This window comes from Meles meles, chromosome 2 (genome assembly GCF_922984935.1).
Source record: "Meles meles chromosome 2, mMelMel3.1 paternal haplotype, whole genome shotgun sequence".
Lineage (NCBI taxonomy): Eukaryota > Metazoa > Chordata > Mammalia > Carnivora > Mustelidae > Meles > Meles meles.
In genome coordinates, this window is record NC_060067.1 from 141,205,364 (window position 1) to 141,222,446 (window position 17,083).

The 17,083-nt window shown below is 36.7% G+C and overlaps 1 protein-coding gene and 1 pseudogene across 6 annotated transcripts in view; both read right to left on the reverse strand.

The window, feature by feature from the left end:
• NEK1 (NIMA related kinase 1) overlaps positions 1 to 17,083 on the reverse strand; it is a 193,128-nt gene that overhangs the window by 72,158 nt on the left and 103,887 nt on the right. For all 6 annotated transcript variants that reach the window (XM_045997312.1, XM_045997311.1, XM_045997310.1 and 3 more), the window contains 3 exons: positions 3,478 to 3,609; positions 1,083 to 1,148; positions 777 to 1,005 (listed from right to left, as the gene is read on the reverse strand). In XM_045997312.1, coding sequence (XP_045853268.1) covers positions 777 to 1,005; positions 1,083 to 1,148; positions 3,478 to 3,609 — 427 coding nt within the window. The remainder of the gene's footprint in view (positions 1 to 776; positions 1,006 to 1,082; positions 1,149 to 3,477; positions 3,610 to 17,083) is intronic.
• On the reverse strand, positions 12,988 to 13,990 carry LOC123936757 (annotated as a pseudogene).

The window sequence follows — 17,083 nt, forward strand, 5'->3', positions numbered from 1 at the left end:
GTTAAGCCTCTGCCTTCGGCTCAGGTCATGATCCCAGGGTCCTGGGATGGAGCCCCACATCGGGCTCTCTGCTCCGTAGGGAGCCTGCTTCTTCCTCTCTCTCTGCCTGCCGGTCTGCCTATTTGTGATCTCTCTATCAAATAAATAAATAAATCTTTAAAAAAAAAAAAAAGAACTGCTGAATAAGTAAATAAAATAAAAGACACCACAGGTTAGAGTCTTTGAGCTTTTCTCCAATGCAAGAAAGAATTCTATGAAAACAGTCCATTAAAAATTACTTAAAACTGTATTTAGTTGGTTGACAATCAGACTTGCCCTTTCAGAATGTAAGCTCCGCAAAAAAAGCACATGCTTTTATTTATTATTGTATCTCTATGTATTGGACAGTGCATGAAAACTGTTGCTCAATAACTATTGCTGAATAAATAAATCATTAAGTGAGATCTTTTCCATACCCCTGGCTACATACCGAAGAGACCTGAGATTCTGTTAAAGTTTGCCATTTTCATTCTCAAACAGATTAAAGTAATACAATTGGTAGAGTTAAAGTAATACAATTTAAATATTTATCATTAGTTCCCACTCTCATACCACATACTATTGTAATACAAAATCCTTGCTATTCTTAAGGCTGAACAGTTTTCTCCACTTTTCATACACAAAGAAATTTTTCCAGCCTCTCTCAATCCTTCTAAGTGTTCTTTCTTTCCAAGCATCCAGTCTACAAGTTTACATGTGTGCTAGACCATCATAGAATAGCAACATTTTATACATACTTTCAGTAGCAGAGAAGGATGTGTCCAGTGTTAACTCATCCAAAGGAATGACAAGTTGACCTCCTGCCTCCCATTTCTTGCGATCAGATGAAACCGATTTTTCTTTTTCATGCTCTTTGGCATCTGCATTAACAACTATCTCACATGTATCAAAGTGACATTGCTTTTCTTTTTCATCTTCTTGAGCTTTAAGATTTTGATTTAATCTACGTAGTATTTCTCGCTTACTCTGAAACAGTTAAAGTGTTATATTTTAATATCTATACAATTAAGTAAAATTATTGAGAGTTTGAAAATTGTACTTACTGAACTAGCATTGTTAGTCTTCTGCATGTCTTCTGAGGTTTCCTGGGTATCAGTTAAACTTCTGTCCTATAAATACAGATAGTTACAGAGTAAGGAATGTTATTTTAAATGTCTGCCTTAAAAACTTACATATTTTTATTACTTTTTGTTTTTCGTTAGTTGCTCCTTGTGAATTTTTTTATCCCTGTAAATTGTTAACATAGCTTCCTTCATTATCAGAAATGAGAAATAGTTACATATAATCAAGTAATAGATTTAATAGAAAGAGGGCCAATTCTCAGTTATCTTATTTTTAGATTACTGATCACATACATATTTAACTACATCTTCTTCCTTTTTGACACCTTTTTTTTGGTAATTTGGTAATTTTATTTCAATGGTAGAAATAAAAAGAAAATTAGCTGCCCCCCCCCCTTTTTTTTTTTTTTTTTTTTTTAAGAGGAGACTATGCAGGCACTCAAGGGAGGGGAAGGGGAAGAAGGGGAGAGAAAATCTTAAGCAGGCTCCACATACAGTGCAGAGCCCAATGCGGGGCTTAATCTCACCATCCTGAGATCATGACCTGAGCTGAAATCAAGAGTCAGATGCCTAACCAACTGATTACTCATATACTCTTTTAATCAAAGCTAGGGAGTTTTGGTGGATAAAGTAATTCAGGCTAGGCTGTGTTATTCTGAAGCTGCCTTTATGTTTCATGTATATATATTCCTATAAAGCCACACTACCAAATATAATTGAGAATTGGCTTCTCTCCATAAGCAAAGAGAATAATAAAAATAAGTTCTGAGTCCTTTTTACCAACAATAATATAAAGTCTGTCTTTTGATTAGTATAATCATAGTGATCTAGACCAACGAGAATTTTTAAACACATGAAAAGAAGTAGTTATGTAAGCAATGAAAGCATAAGTATCTGAAAGATGCAAAGAAAGAGCATTTTTCAAAGTTTTAAATAAGCAGTATTTACCAAGACAACACATAAAGAAAAACCATTTCATTATACACATTACCTCAAATTTTGTAATATTTGAGGAAAATATAAAAGAGTATAGTGGTCAGTTTCAAAGTAATACATGTAAATGAGACAAAGAGCATTTTACCCAATAAAGTAGTCAGGAATTAGCAGTCGCTACAACCAGAGAGATGAACAGCTAGTTGAGATGTGAGACTGGGTACCAGGAAGGAAAACACACAGTGGTATCTAAAGTTGAAGTGAACAATGCAGCACACGCAAAATCGTTATCAGAAAGAAAAAGAGACTAAACCTACTGGAAGAACAATAGTTTTGTATATGAAGTTCTTGAGAGTGACCAAGAAACTTGTATTTTCCTATTCAGTCTTATTTTCAAGATAAACACAAAGGCCATAAAAAAAAAAATTGGTGTATCAGTAACACCAGTGTTGTCTGCAAAAACTTAATGAAACTCAGCAATTAAAAGGCAAAGACAATAAAAAAGATAAGAGAAAATCAAGTTAATGTGTTATATAATTCAGTAGAATTTTCCTCTCCTTTGTGTTATATTCTAGGCTGAAATTTCCTATGAAGAGCCCATTTCCTTTAATCTCAGAGTTTTCATGTTTTATTTTTTTAAGATTTTTATTTATTTATTTGACAGAGAGAAAGATCACATGTAGGCAGAGAGGCAGGCGGTGGGGGAGGAGGAAGCAGGCTCCTTGCCAAGCAGAGAGCCCAATGTGGGGCTCGATCCCAGGACCCTGAGATCATGATCTGAGCCAAAGGCAGAGGCCAACCCACTGAGCCACCCAGGCGCCCTGAGTATTCATGTTTTAAATGAACACCTGACACATACTTCTAAGTTTAAACTTTTTACTTGCCCCAAATTATTTGTTTCCGTATTCATATAGCATGATAGAGATTCATTCATAGAAGGTAAAAGAAATAATTGATGGATTAAGTGTAATTATATTAAATCTTCCAACATCTGTTATGCCAAAAATTTAAAAATAAATATAAACATGTCTTGGACTTTATTCCTAAAGTTAACTAAGTACCAAAGAGACATTATTTAAACAAAAAATGAACATTTGTTAGAGAAAAAAAAAGGAATCTTTGTTAATTGTGAGAGCTGGGGTATAAAAATGTTTGTTGCATTATATTCTGTACATTTCTGTATATATTTTATTTGTTAAATATTCTTTTAAAGTAAAAATGAGAGACAATCAGATAAATCTATTTTTATGTAGTAGATGGTCCTAGATATAAACCTATGAGCAGTGAGGCTCCAACACTCACAGTAAACCATACACAAAAATCTTAAGAAGTTATTTTATTTTCCCTAGAAAAATTTAATATGTTACAAATTAATGTAACTTCATTAAATTTAATCCTTCTAATAAACTTTCACTTTGAGGAGTTCTAAATTTAAGAAACTTACCAAACCTACTTCTTTCAAAGCTGAAGTCACAGAAATAACAGATCTCATCTGTTGCTTTGATGGAGAGCCACCTGTTTCATGTTGTCCGAAAGGTGGAGACATATCAGAATTCTTTACTCCTTTAGCCACCAACTATAATAAAAAATTTAAATATAATTGCAAATTTATAGTTGTATAAAGAGATAAAAATTTTAAAAAGTAAAAATATAAGATCACTGTTTATCCACTCTATCTAAAAGTACAGCTTTTTTCATTTCTCAATTTTTTAAAAAGATTTATTCGATAGAGAGAGATCAGAAGTAGGCAGAGAAGCAGGCAGAGAGAGAGAGAGGAAGGGAAGCAGGCTCCCTGCCTGGGATCATGACCTGAGCCGAAGGCAGAGGCTTTAAACCACTGAGCCACCCAGGCACCCCTCATTTCTCAATTTTTATTGTATAAGACAATGTGCTAAGTCTGAGGAAAGATCAGAAGAGAAAGAAACATCTCTGGCCTCAGATGTAAAATAATAATGTCTCATGTAGTACTACATAACTCCTTTCCATTGCATTAACAGTGTTTAATAAAATAACCTTTAAAAAAAATCCTGACTTGTAGCAGAGAGAGTCAAGTATCATATGGTTTCACTTATTTGTGGAGCATAACAAATGACATGGAGGACATTGGAAGATGGAGAGGAGAAGGAAGTTGGGGGAAATTGGAAGGGGAGGAGAACCATGAGAGACTATGGACTCTGAGAAACAACCTGGGAGTTTTGAAGGGGCAGGGGTGGGAGGTTGGGGGAACCAGGTGGTGGGTAATAGGAAGGGCACGTGTTGCATGGAGCACTGGGTGTTGTGCAAAAACAATGAATACTGTTACGCTGAAAAAATAAATAATTAAAAATTTTTTAAAAAAATCCTGACTTGTAAAAGACATTAAATTTTAATTCACTACAACATTTGATGGGAAAAAATATTTTACTTATTAATCTTACACTTCAAAGAGAAATGCTTGTGCAAATTCTAAAAGTTCAGTACACTCTTCTTGAAGTTTGAAGATCACCCGACATAAGAATCCTCATTATAGGAAATGTCAACATAATGGAAGAATGGAAGAAATGAAAGGTGCAAGTAACAAGATTTTAACTTCACCAAAAATGTCATTTATTATAATCATATATTTGTTCATTTTTATCTTACCATTTAGACTCTAAACAATATAAATGAACGAAGATACTGAACCATTAATAAACATAAGGAAATGGCATTCACAGATACGCTCACAGTAACATGGCAAGTCTGCTCACTACTTCTTTCTCTCCTTCAAACCAGTAAACAAAAATTTCTGGTGACTATACATTTCAAATGCAACATTTACTGAACATCTTGTATTTATAAGTTAGCAAGACAATTATAATATCTAGTCTTCTGGACTCTCATTTTATACTAATATCCATGTTGTTCAAAAGAAGATGGTAGTAATGAACACAATAGTGAAGAACAAAGTTCAAGGATTTCTATGCAACTTCTTCAAGTCTTACTATAAAGCTACAGTAATCAAGGCAGTGTGGCACTGGTGAAGAACAGACAAATAAATCAATAGAACAGAATATAGCTCAGAAATAGACTCACACAAATACAGTCAAATGATCTTTTCAAAGGAGCAAAGGCAACTCAATGGAGAAAGGATAGTCTTTACAACAAATGGCGATCGAACACCTAGACATCCCAGGCCAAAAAAAGGGGTGGGAGATCTAAACAGAGACTTTACACCTTTCACAAAAATTAACTCAAAATTCATTATAGACCTAAATATAAAATGCAAAACTTATTATAAAAGTCCCAGAAGGAAACATAGGAGAAAATCCAGATGATTTTGGATTTGGCAAGACTTTTTAGATACAACATCAAAGGTACAATCATGAAAGAATTAATAAGCTGGACTTCACCAAAATTCAAAACTTTTGCTCTGTGAAAGACACTGTCGAGAGAATAAGACAAGACACAGTCTGGAGGCGCCTGGGTGGCTCAGTGGGTTAAAGCCTCTGCCTTCAGCTCAGGTCATGATCCCAGGGTCCTGGGACTGAGCCCTGTGTCGGGCTCTCTGTTCAGCAGGGAGCCTACCTCCCCCTCTCTCTCTGCCTGCTTCTCTGCCTACTTGTGATCTCTTTCTCTGTCAAATAAATAAAATCTTAAAAAAAAAAAAAAAAAGACAGTCTGGGAGAAAATATTTGCAAAACATATAAAAACTTAAAGTACAGTTAACTAATATATAGAAAGAGCTCTTAAAACTCAACCATAAAAAAACAAACCACCCAATTAACAAAATGTACTAAAGATCTGAACAGACACCTCACCAAAGACATATACAAACAGCAAATAGGCATATGAAAAAATGCTCCACATCATATGTCATTTGGGAACTGCAAATTAAAATAATGTGATACTACCACGTATCTACTACAATGACTAAAATCCAAACCACTGAAGTACCAAATGCTGCTGAGGATGTGGAGCAACCAGAATTCTCATTCATATCTGATGGTAAGTCAAATGGTATAGTGGTTTGGAAAGCAATTTTGCAGTTTCTTACAAAGCTAAACAAATGTTAACCATGTGACCCAACAATCACATTCTTTGGTATTTACCCAAAGGTGCTGAAAACTCATGTTCACACAAAAACCTGTACACAGATGTTTATAGCAATTTTATTCACAATTACCAAAATTTAGAAGAAACCAAGATGTCCTTCAGTAACTAAATCGATTTTTTAAAAACTGGTACATAAATGGAATATTCTTCAATGCTAAAAAGAAAGGAGCTATCAAGTCATGCAATGTCATAGAGGAATCTTAAATGCATATTACTAAACAAAAGAAGTCAATCTGAAAAGGCTACCTACTGTATGATTCCAACCATATGACATTCTGGAATAGGCAAAAATGCAGACACAATAAAAAGATCAGTGGGGGCACATGAGTGGCTCAGCTGGCTAACTTGGGCTCATGTCATGATCTCAGAGTCCTGGGATTAAGCCCCAATGTTGGGCTCCTCGCTTAGTGAGGGGTCTGTTTCTCACTCCCTCTGCCCCTACCCAGGCTCATGCACGTGTTCTCACTCTTTCTCTCTCTTCCGAATGATAAATAAAATCTTTTAAGAAAAAAACAGTAAAAAGATCAGTGGTTGCCAGAGGTTGGCAGAGGAGTGGTAGGAGGAATGAACAGGCAAAGCACAGAGAATTTTAGGAGAGTGAAAATACTCCATATGATATCATAATGATGGATACATGTCATCATACATTTGTCCAAACCTACAGAATGTACAGGGTCAAGAGTGAGCTGTAATATAAACTATAGATTTTGAAAGATGATATGTAAACATAGGTTCATCAGTTGTAACAATGTACAACTCTGGTGAAGGATGCTGATTAATGGGAGAGGCTATATTTATGTCGGGGCAGGGGATGTATAAGAAGTCTCTATCTTCCTCTCAATTGTGCTGTGAACCAAAAACTACTCTAAAAAAATTCTTTATATAAAAAAAGACAGAAACATTGCTCTAATCCATAGTTCAGCACTGCTGAAAAAGTATACTATTAGTTAAGATGTTTTATAACTTAAGAAATCTAAAGTATTATCTCCTTAAGTATTATCTCCTTAAAAGAGATAAGAGTATTCTGAAACCTTAAGATGGTCTTATTTCATAAAAGATACTCAAGGGGCGCCTGGGTGGCTCAGTGGGTTAAAGCCGCTGCCTTCGGCTCAGGTCATGATCCCAGGGTCCTGGGATCAAGCCCCGCATCCGGCTCTCTGCTCCGCAGGGAGCCTGCTTCCTCCTCTCTCTCTGCCTGCCTCTCTGCCTAGTTGTGATTTCTCTCTGTCAAAAAAAAAAAAAAAAAAGATATTCAAAAAACATACCATAAATTCTAAGAAAATAAAAGCAGTTCCACCTGGTTCTGAAAAAATAGCAGCATTCTTAGAAAAGTATGTTATTTCTCTAGATTAGATGATTATTTTGAAGGGAACATTAATTTGGATGTACAAACTCTATCATTTTATTTAAACCAATAAATACTTCTCTAACCACATATCCTATTTATCCACAGTATAATCAAGTGAATGTTTAAATTCACTTAAAGAAATGATTTCTATTTTTTTTTCTTTTGAGAGAGAGACTGAGTTTGCATGCATACAAGCATAAAGGTAGGGACAGGAGGGTGAAGGAGAGAGATAATCTTAAGAAGACCAAGCCCAGTGTGGAAACTGACATAGGGCTCCATTTTACAACCCTGAGATCATGACCTGAGCTGAAATTAAGAGTCAGTCACTTAACTGACTGAGCCACCCAGGCACCCTGATTTCTGCTATTTCAAAATTCACATCAGATTTATTTACTAAAATAGCAGAAATCAGAAATCTGATGTGATTTTTTGAGAGAAAAATATTCAGTATTTGATAAAAATTAACCAACATACTCAAAGATGTTTTAAGTGCCGAGTACAGTGCCATATAATGGACATCCAAATTGAATGATACATGGCAACTATGTGAAGTAACAGATGTATTAACTAGACTTACTGTGGTAACCATTTCAGAATACATACATATATCAAATCATCATGTATCTTATGTATCTTATACTTATGCAATATTGTTTGACAATTATATCTCAGTAAAATTAGGGGAAAAAACCCAATATATTGTAGACCAGAACTTACTGCAATAATTTTCTAACAAACAAAAGACAAAAACAAAATGGATCATATGATGTTTTCTGTCAAAGAATTATAAATTATAAGAGAAAGGGAAACATAAATCAATCAGTATGTTACAGAGAAATAAAAGTAGATAGATGTGTGTTAAATGGTCTGGAAGAAAAATAAACAAAAAAAAAAAAAGAGAGAGAGAGAGATAAAGAACTGTGTAAAGCCAGGAAGGGAGATGATGAGAGTGGCCTTTGCAGGGCAGCCAGTTTGAACAGCCATTCATTGTTTAAGGAGGTCATAAAATACAGTTCAAGTGGGACAGTTCTACACTTAAATCACCAAACTCTCATTTACTAGTCCTGTGATTTTTCATTGTTTCTCATCCTCCTTGAACTTCAAAACTTTTTCTCTTTAAATTGGGAATGCTGCACTCATTAACTCCTTACTGTAGAGATTAAATGTGATAACTTATGTAAAGTGACAGTTGTGTTCCTAATAAACGGTAGTAATTACACTTCAGTAAACATTTATTTGGTGTCTATTAAATAAGGTTATTTGGCTTAAGTACTAAAAGTCTGATTTTAGACCCTGACAAAATGAAAAAACTGGCTTTGTTCAAATGGCTAATGACTGGCATGTAGTCTATTATCTAAGACAACCTGACAATCAGACAATCTGAATCAGGCAATCTGATTCGATGTGTAAGACAGAGTTAATGTCACCTTGATAATAATGACCTTCAGCAGCTTTCAGTAAATGCTTATAATAAACATATACTAGTCTCTCCCATGGATCAACTAAACTAAACAGATCATAAGACCCGAAATAATAAACACACAGAAAAAGTCAGACATAATGAAATCTAAACCAAAGAACAGACTGCCCTACAAAGTATTCCAATTACTTAATAACAAAACTATGTCAGTTAACAAAAATATAAAGGTTATTCAGAGTAACTACTGAGGTGTTGGAACATCATTATAAGCCCAGGTAACACACACCACTACCTGATTAGTACAACAGGAGCTGGGCCTTCTATCTAAACATAACAGATATATTATTCATAACCTGAATGTTAAGGCTATTCAGTGTTAACCAGATCTTGAGACAGAATAACTTATTTTTAAATTGTCAAAAGAGAAAACACTAGACTGAGTTCTTAATTCAGGAAGTTCATCCAATGATAAAAAACACAAAAATGAAACTAAGAAAACAAAGTTTCACAGATGATAAAGGCATTAAAGCCTCAAAAAAAATTTTTTTGGTTAAAATTTATTACCTAGTTACATCTAGTTAAGCACAGTTTTTCAAAATCCAAAGTTGGAAAAAAAATTGCAACAAAAATAAAATACTGACTTGAAAGTTTCATTAGGCAATTTAAAAAAAATAAACTGCTTTAGGGGCTATTTTCCCCAGCCATTTTCTCACTAAGTTCCTAAATTCAAGACTTTTCTACTTACATCACCACAAAAAGTTTTTAATTATCACTGTAAAATTGCCTATATTTTATCTGTCAATTGTATCTGTTTCAATTTCCTGAAAAATTAATCAGCAGTGCCACCAAATGACAAAAGGCAAAATTTCACCAAATAGTGAGTCCAGGTTTATAAACACATGAAACTATTGGTTTACCTATTCTTCAAGCATAAATATAAATGCTATTTCACCTCTAAATTCTGAATGACTTAAAGATTTTATTTATGTTGGGAAAATTTTAAATTGGCCTGATTCCATATTTTGAAGATAGAGCAATTTCATGCATAATTTTATATAACTTAAAGATACTACACGGTTAAGTTTTATCAAATTCACATTTAACCTCTTAAAACCTCATCTTTGAAGAACCAAAAATACAGAAGTATTTTTTCTGAATAATCTTTATGAACTGGTAATGCTATAACATATTTATAAGAATGTCTATGAATAAGAACAAGGTGGCCAGAGGGTATTTCTCTACCCTGAAGGAAGCCTTATAGAACTTTATGGCAGATGCAAAGAATAGGACAAAGATAGAAACAAAAATGAGGGGCGCCTGGGTGGCTCAGTGGGTTAAAACCTCTGCCTTCGGCTCAGGTCATGATCTCAGTGTCCTGGGATCGAGCCCCGAATCCGAATCCGGCTCTCTGCTCAGTGGGGAGCCTGCTTCCCTCCTCCCTCTCTCTGACTGCCTCTCTGCCTAGTTGTGATCTCTGTCAAATAAATAAATAAAATCTTAAAAAAAAAAAAATGAAACAGACAAGGAAAGAGATAAATGCAGTGAAAAAGGAATTCCTCATACTCAAAAACAGTCTCTCACCAAATCAATACATATTTTCCTTGATTGCTTTTCATTTCATTTTAATTATTAAATACATTGCTACTCTTTTTTTTAAATTTTTATTTATTTATTTGACAGAGAGAGAGAGAATGAGAGAGGGATCACAAGCAGGGGGAGTATGAGAGGGAGAAGAAGTCTTCCCGCTGAGCAGGGACCTGATGGGGCTCAATCCCAGAACCCTGAGATCATGACCCAAGCTGAAGGCAGACACTTAATGACTGAGCCACCCAGGCGCCCCTAAATGCATTGCTACTCTTAAAAAGCTTTCTTCCTGGGGCGCCTGGGTGGCTCAGTGGGTTAAGCCTCTGTCTTTGGCTCAGGTCATGATTTCAGGGTCCTGGGATGGAGCCCCGCATTGGGCTCTCTGCTCAGCAGAGAGCCTGCTTCCTCCTCGATCTCTCTCTGTCTGCCTCTCAGCCTACTTGTGATCTTTGTCTGTCAAATAAATAAATAAAATCTTAAAAAGAAAAAAAAAGCTTTCCTCCTTACGTTTCACTCAGAATATGAGCATATATGCCAATGAGAAAAGCAATATTGTATTATTTGGGGGAAAAAACTATCACAGCACATGAAAATTTTTCTTCATTTTAAAATCCTATGCTGTACTATAATTTTTATACTGAAATATGTCAAAGAGAAAATTCCTTAAAATGGGTCTTACATGCCAAAGAATCAGAATAATTAAGGCAATGATTTCTACGATTGTTAGATCAACGATATTTTTGATAATCCATTGAAAGATATGTGGTCCTTAAAGGGATAGTATCCAAGATCTGTAAAGAAGTTATCAAACTCAACCCCCCCAAAAACAAATAATCCAGTCAAGAAATGGGCAGATGACATGAACAGACACTTCTCCAAAGAAGACATACAAATGGCTAACAGACACATGAAAAAATGTTCAACATCACTAACCATCAGGGAAATACAAATCAAAACCACACTGATATACCACCTTATACCAGTTAGAATGGCTAGAATTAACAATACAGGAAAGAACAAGTATTAGTGAGGATGTGGAGAAAGGAGACCCCTTTTACACTGTTGGTGGGAATGCAAGCTGGTGCAGCCACTATGGAAAACAGAATGGAGGTTTCTCAAGATGTTAAAAACAGAGCTACCCTATGACTCAGCAATTGCACTACTAGGTATTTACCCCAAAGATGCAGATGTACTGAAAAGAAGGAGCACTGCCCCCCAGTGTTCATAGCAGCAATGTCTGTAATAGCCAAACTATAGAAGGAGCCGAGATGTCCTTCAATAGATGAATAGATAAAGTTTTAAGTACTTAAATTATGAAGACTATTTTTCTAAATAACTTATACAGAACAATATTAGAGACCAAGCCTTTCATTTAGGAGATGAGGAAATAAAGGCCCACAAACATTAAGTCAGTTTTCCAAACAGGCAAATTAACTGGCAGAGCTGAGATGAAAAAATCAAGTATTCTGATTCTTAGACTCATTTTTTTTTCTCATGACACAAGAATGAATTCAGTAAACCAATGTTTGAACACTCCTCTATATATAACTCTGAAATGTAATGAGCCATAGAATTCCCAATGAATTTGTGTTACTATTCACCAGATGCCAGGCTAAGCATTTTACAAGGTAAATCAGGGTCCTTTGGTTGAAAAAAATAGAAACTAATTCTGGAGGAAAGGAGGGGAGGAAGGGTAAAGAAGAAGAGAGAAAAGAACTGTAAGATTATAAAAGCAAAGGGAAGCTCTCCAAATAGAAGAGTAGCTGCATGGATGAACCTAAGTAGTGAAACTTATTCATTGTTTCATCATTTTCTTTTATTGGATTCAATAAACTTCAAATCGTTTTTGTTTTTTTTTTCCTGGTTTAATAAGGACTTGTTTATTTTGAGAAAAAGGGTCCCAAACATCAGGCTGTTCACAAAAATAGCCCACAGTATCAACTTTAGAAAATAAATCTTAAGACTATTACACTAATTATTTTTCTAGAGGATGCATTTGACATGCCAACTCTCATTCATAAAAATACATGGTTACATTTGTGTTGAACAGCCCCACATAGCACTCTTATGTGAGGTATAACAGACATACCTCTAACTCAAAGCTGCTCTCAGGTGCTACTCAACTAATGCGATTGCCTTTGCAGTTAGGGAAGCAACTACTGAGCTCATGTATGAATGGAAAGAACTGTACTCCCTGCATAACAAGAGATTATTTTGGAGACAGTTGATAAAAACCACACATACTTTTTATTGTTAAGTCATAAAGAGGTATCAAAATTAAAAGCAAAAATTACAGGGTAAGACTTAACATAACTACTAGGAGCATCAAAGCAAGTGAAAATGGGACTTGGCGCAGGACAATATGAATTAATGAACATGGGAAGGACAAGGATGTGGAGAACATCAGCATGTGCTGAAGAAGATACTAGGGGAGAGGATCTCGTGAAAATTTTGATCTCAGACAAGCACCTAGGTAAAGAAATAATGGGACAAGATTTCTAAACCCCACTATGTGCTTAGGAGTCATCCTCTCCTTCCTGAGCCTCTTTTTCATCATCCTTGATCAATTCCAGCTGGTCATTCCTCCGATCTTCATTATCATCATCATCCAGTAGGTCCCCCTCCTAAGCAGAGTCATCTGTACCCCTCTCAGACTCCATCTTCACATTAGTCTCATCTTTCTTCAGGGAGCTGCTGTTCTGCTCCTCTTCTGACTTATCATTCTTCATCTCTCCTTGTTTGCTCTGTTCTTTCTCAATTTTTGCCCAGGCTTTCCAGTAGAGAATCCACTTTTTGTTTTATCTGGGTCAATTCCTTCTTAATGGTCTGAAGGTCATCACCTTTCAACTTTCCAGACTTGGAAGAAGATCCTAGCTGTCCACTCTTAGAATTGAAGCCACTTTTGCCTCTTCGTGAGGTGTTTCCTGATACACGCTGGCGTTTTGAAGGCACTACAGCCCGAGCAATAGGAGGAGGAGGAGAAACATGTGCTGAGTAACTATACATCCTGTCATAATAATCTCGTTGAAGTCATAGTCCAAGTCAAAAGAGGAGCCGTACATCTCCGCTGCAGATCGTTTCACACCTGCTTTTCCTTGGTTCACTTTTGGCTCTGCAGCCAGATTAATATCTAAAACCTGGCCGGCAATCATTCTGCCATCCTCTCCTGCCACAGCAGCCCGGGCATTTCTCTCATTAACATACTGAACAAAGGCAAAGCCCTTATGAACAGAGCAACCCACAATTTTGCCGTATTTCGAGAAGATCGCCTCCACATCAGATTTCTTGACCACAAGAGTATTGAGATTCCCAGTGAATACACGGGAGTTCATGGAGCGAAGATCTGTTTTGTTGGTAACATTGCTGGCCATTTTCTTTGATGTTAAAGTTCCTCACAAAGCTGAAAAATGTAGCTGAAGATCAAAAAAAAAAAATCTCACAGGAGGGGGAAGGGAGAAGAGATTCGATTCTGAATCTCCTACTCCTGGGTTCTACGTGGAGACGCCAACTGCTGCTCGAGGTCAACGACCCAGCCGCACCGCTCAGTCTTCGTCTCTTCACAAAATCTAAACTTCAAATCTTTTGATATTATGCTCCAGTTTTAAGCCCTGGGAGATGATTCATTTGGTCTACTTTAGATGACATGCCTATCGTTTAGCTAGGAGAAGCCAGAATACCTTGACAGTCTTACCAAAAGAGCACACAATAATTCCCCCAAATGAAAATGGGTTGCTTGCCTATTGGATCTGACAAGTCAGGCACACTGCCACAGTCAAAAGCTGCCACCATACAAATACTTCTAAAAGAACTTGAGGAAATACAACGTTGTCCCATACTGGGAACTAGTATTCTCTATCAATAATAAAATCATAAAAGCTTTCATTTGTGCACACTTTAGAACTATCCAAGATAGATACACTATTAACAGAGGAAACGCATAGGGAGAAAAAACTTTATACTGGTTTAAAAGGCTTAGAAAGCAAAGACTTTGGTGGGGTGGGGGTGGGGGGTTCCTGGACTATATTTTAACTATATGGATGCTCTTGAAAATGCATTGGTTGGATGGGTGAGGTCTACCTAGTGCAGCTTTCTGGAAGGAGAAGCCTGGCTCCAACTGATTATCTGAGGAAACAGAACTGTGCTGTTATACAGCTGCCTAATAATTAAAGTATTACATGAGAATGTATAGTACCTGCTCAGAGCGGAATCAATGTTGGACATAATTTATAAAATGTACTTGTTGACATATAAAACCTAACACACTTCCAGAGGTACTCCCTTGTTCCTCTCCCTCTGCCTACTCTACCATTACCACAACCACCTGTGAAACTTCTGCTGCTGCTGCTTAGGGAAAGTTAGCTAAATGCATCAGAGAAGGAGCTGTGAAATAGGGTTCCTCAGCCTTAGTGGAATCCTGATTCTCTGATGTTCTTGAAAACTTTCATGTCAAAAAAACTCATCTTGCAGACCTCTCTGAAAACACTGTTAATGTCCAGAGATACTTGGTACAGGGAGCATGATTCCAAATAGATCTCATGATGTGTCTTTTTAAATGGATGAGATTATGTGGCTGAAAGCGACTACTTAGCCAGAGGGAGTCATTTTGTGTTTATACAGTGAACTTAGATTGACCCTGCCCTTCCCAGAGGAACTTACTTGCAAAGCCTAGATACAAGGGTGGGTCAGGCCAGGTGAAGACATCCAATCAGTGGGGGCGCATATATCTACTAGGGTAAATTGAAATTCAATTGGCCACTCTGTGTACCCTAGCATGACTGTGCAGTTTTCTCTGTGTATTGCAATCTCATTGGCCACGTGTGTATAACCAGGCTCTACTATCTCTATAAAAGTTAGTCTGTGAGGCTGGGAGGGGTCACCTCTTTGTAAGAGACGGCCCCCGGGCGCCTGGGTGGCTCTATGGGTTAAAGCCTCTGCCTTCAGCTCAGGTCATGATCCCAGGGTCCTGGGATCAAGCCCCACATCGGGCTCTCTGCTCAGCAGGGAGCCTGCTTCCTCCTCTCTCTCCCTGCCTGCCTCTCTGACTAGTTGCAATCTCTGTCTATCAAATAAATAAATAAAATCTTTAAAAAAAAAAAAAAAAAAGAGACGGCCCCCACCAGTCGGTTTGATTCTCGATGCTTGGCGCAAAATAAAGCTTTGCTTGACCTTCGCTTTGTATTAGTCTCGCTCCTTTGATTACAGACCCTAATAGTGGCAAGACTAAGGATAAGAACATTCTGAAGTAGTCAAAGATGGGGAGTAGGTCCACCAGAAGCCTTACAGGCCTATATGACAGGTCCAAAGAATGAGACAATGATAGAAATAAGATACACAATAAAGAGTGAAACACCCAGCAGAAGGAACACAGCATATTCAAATATAGTCTCTGACCTAACCAAAGAATAGACTTCCACAGATATGTTTCCTGAATTGATGCTAAGAAATATACAGATTGGGTACCCCACTATGATAATTTAGATTAAAAATACAGTATATAGCTCCATTTAGAACTGTAGAACTGTAACTGAAGGATGTCAATGGAAGTGTCAAGCACCAATGAGAATAAGAAGACAAAAAAGGGGTGCCTGGGTGGCTCAGTTGGTTAAGCGTCTGCCTTCAGCTCAGGTCATGATCTTGGAGTCCTGGGACTGAACCCCAAGTTGACTCCCTGCTCAGTGGGCAGTCTACTTCTCCTCCCTTTCCCTCTGTCCCCCCACTCATGCTCAAGTGTTCTTTCTGTCAAATAAATAAATAAAACTTTCTTTAAAAAGGAAAAGAAATAAATGAAAACAGTCAACTGAATCGATAGATATACTGATACTGAATGATCAAGCATATATTTACACTGACTCCTGGACAGTGGTCACGATCTTGTTGAATGGGTAGGACAATGGGAAATAAGCTATAAAAAGAAAGTCTGTTTGGAGAACTGTGTTTTCGAAAACCATTATACAAGATGTACTTAAGATCACATTTAGAGGTGTTTGTGGGCTATAAACACCTCTAGAGGTGTTTTGCCCACAAAAAGCAGATTTCAAGAAAGAAATATAATTACACAGCTCCGCTTTGTGTTCCCTGAGCTATATTAACTTGGGCTTTGGAAGCATAACATTCTGAGTCACTAAAATGAGCAGTTCCTACATGACAGAGAAAAGGAAACATTTCCCATTGATAAATGTGCTACTCCAGTATCCCATGTGCTACTCCAGTATCCCATGTGCCAATCACAACATGAACCAAGACACAGCCATCATTTTATTCTGGGGAAATCACAAGGTGTATATATAGCTGGCACAGACTGGCAGATGGCTATATAAGCCTGCTGCCGAGACAGGCCTATATATGCATGCATACCGATAGCAGAGTATACGGAGTAGCTGTCCCATCCCTAAGACTAAAGGGTATCACATAATCAAAGCCATGTAGACCGCTATTATCAAAAATGTGGATGCCCCATCTAATTTTGTATAATAGATCATATTTTAAAAATAAGGCTGATTTACACTAAGCATAAGCTTATCATATTTAATGGATATATTACTATCCCAATCACCTTCATGTGCTATATAAACTGCTAGAATGGATTATTAAAGACTAAACTAAAAACTGCAAGGGCAATTAATG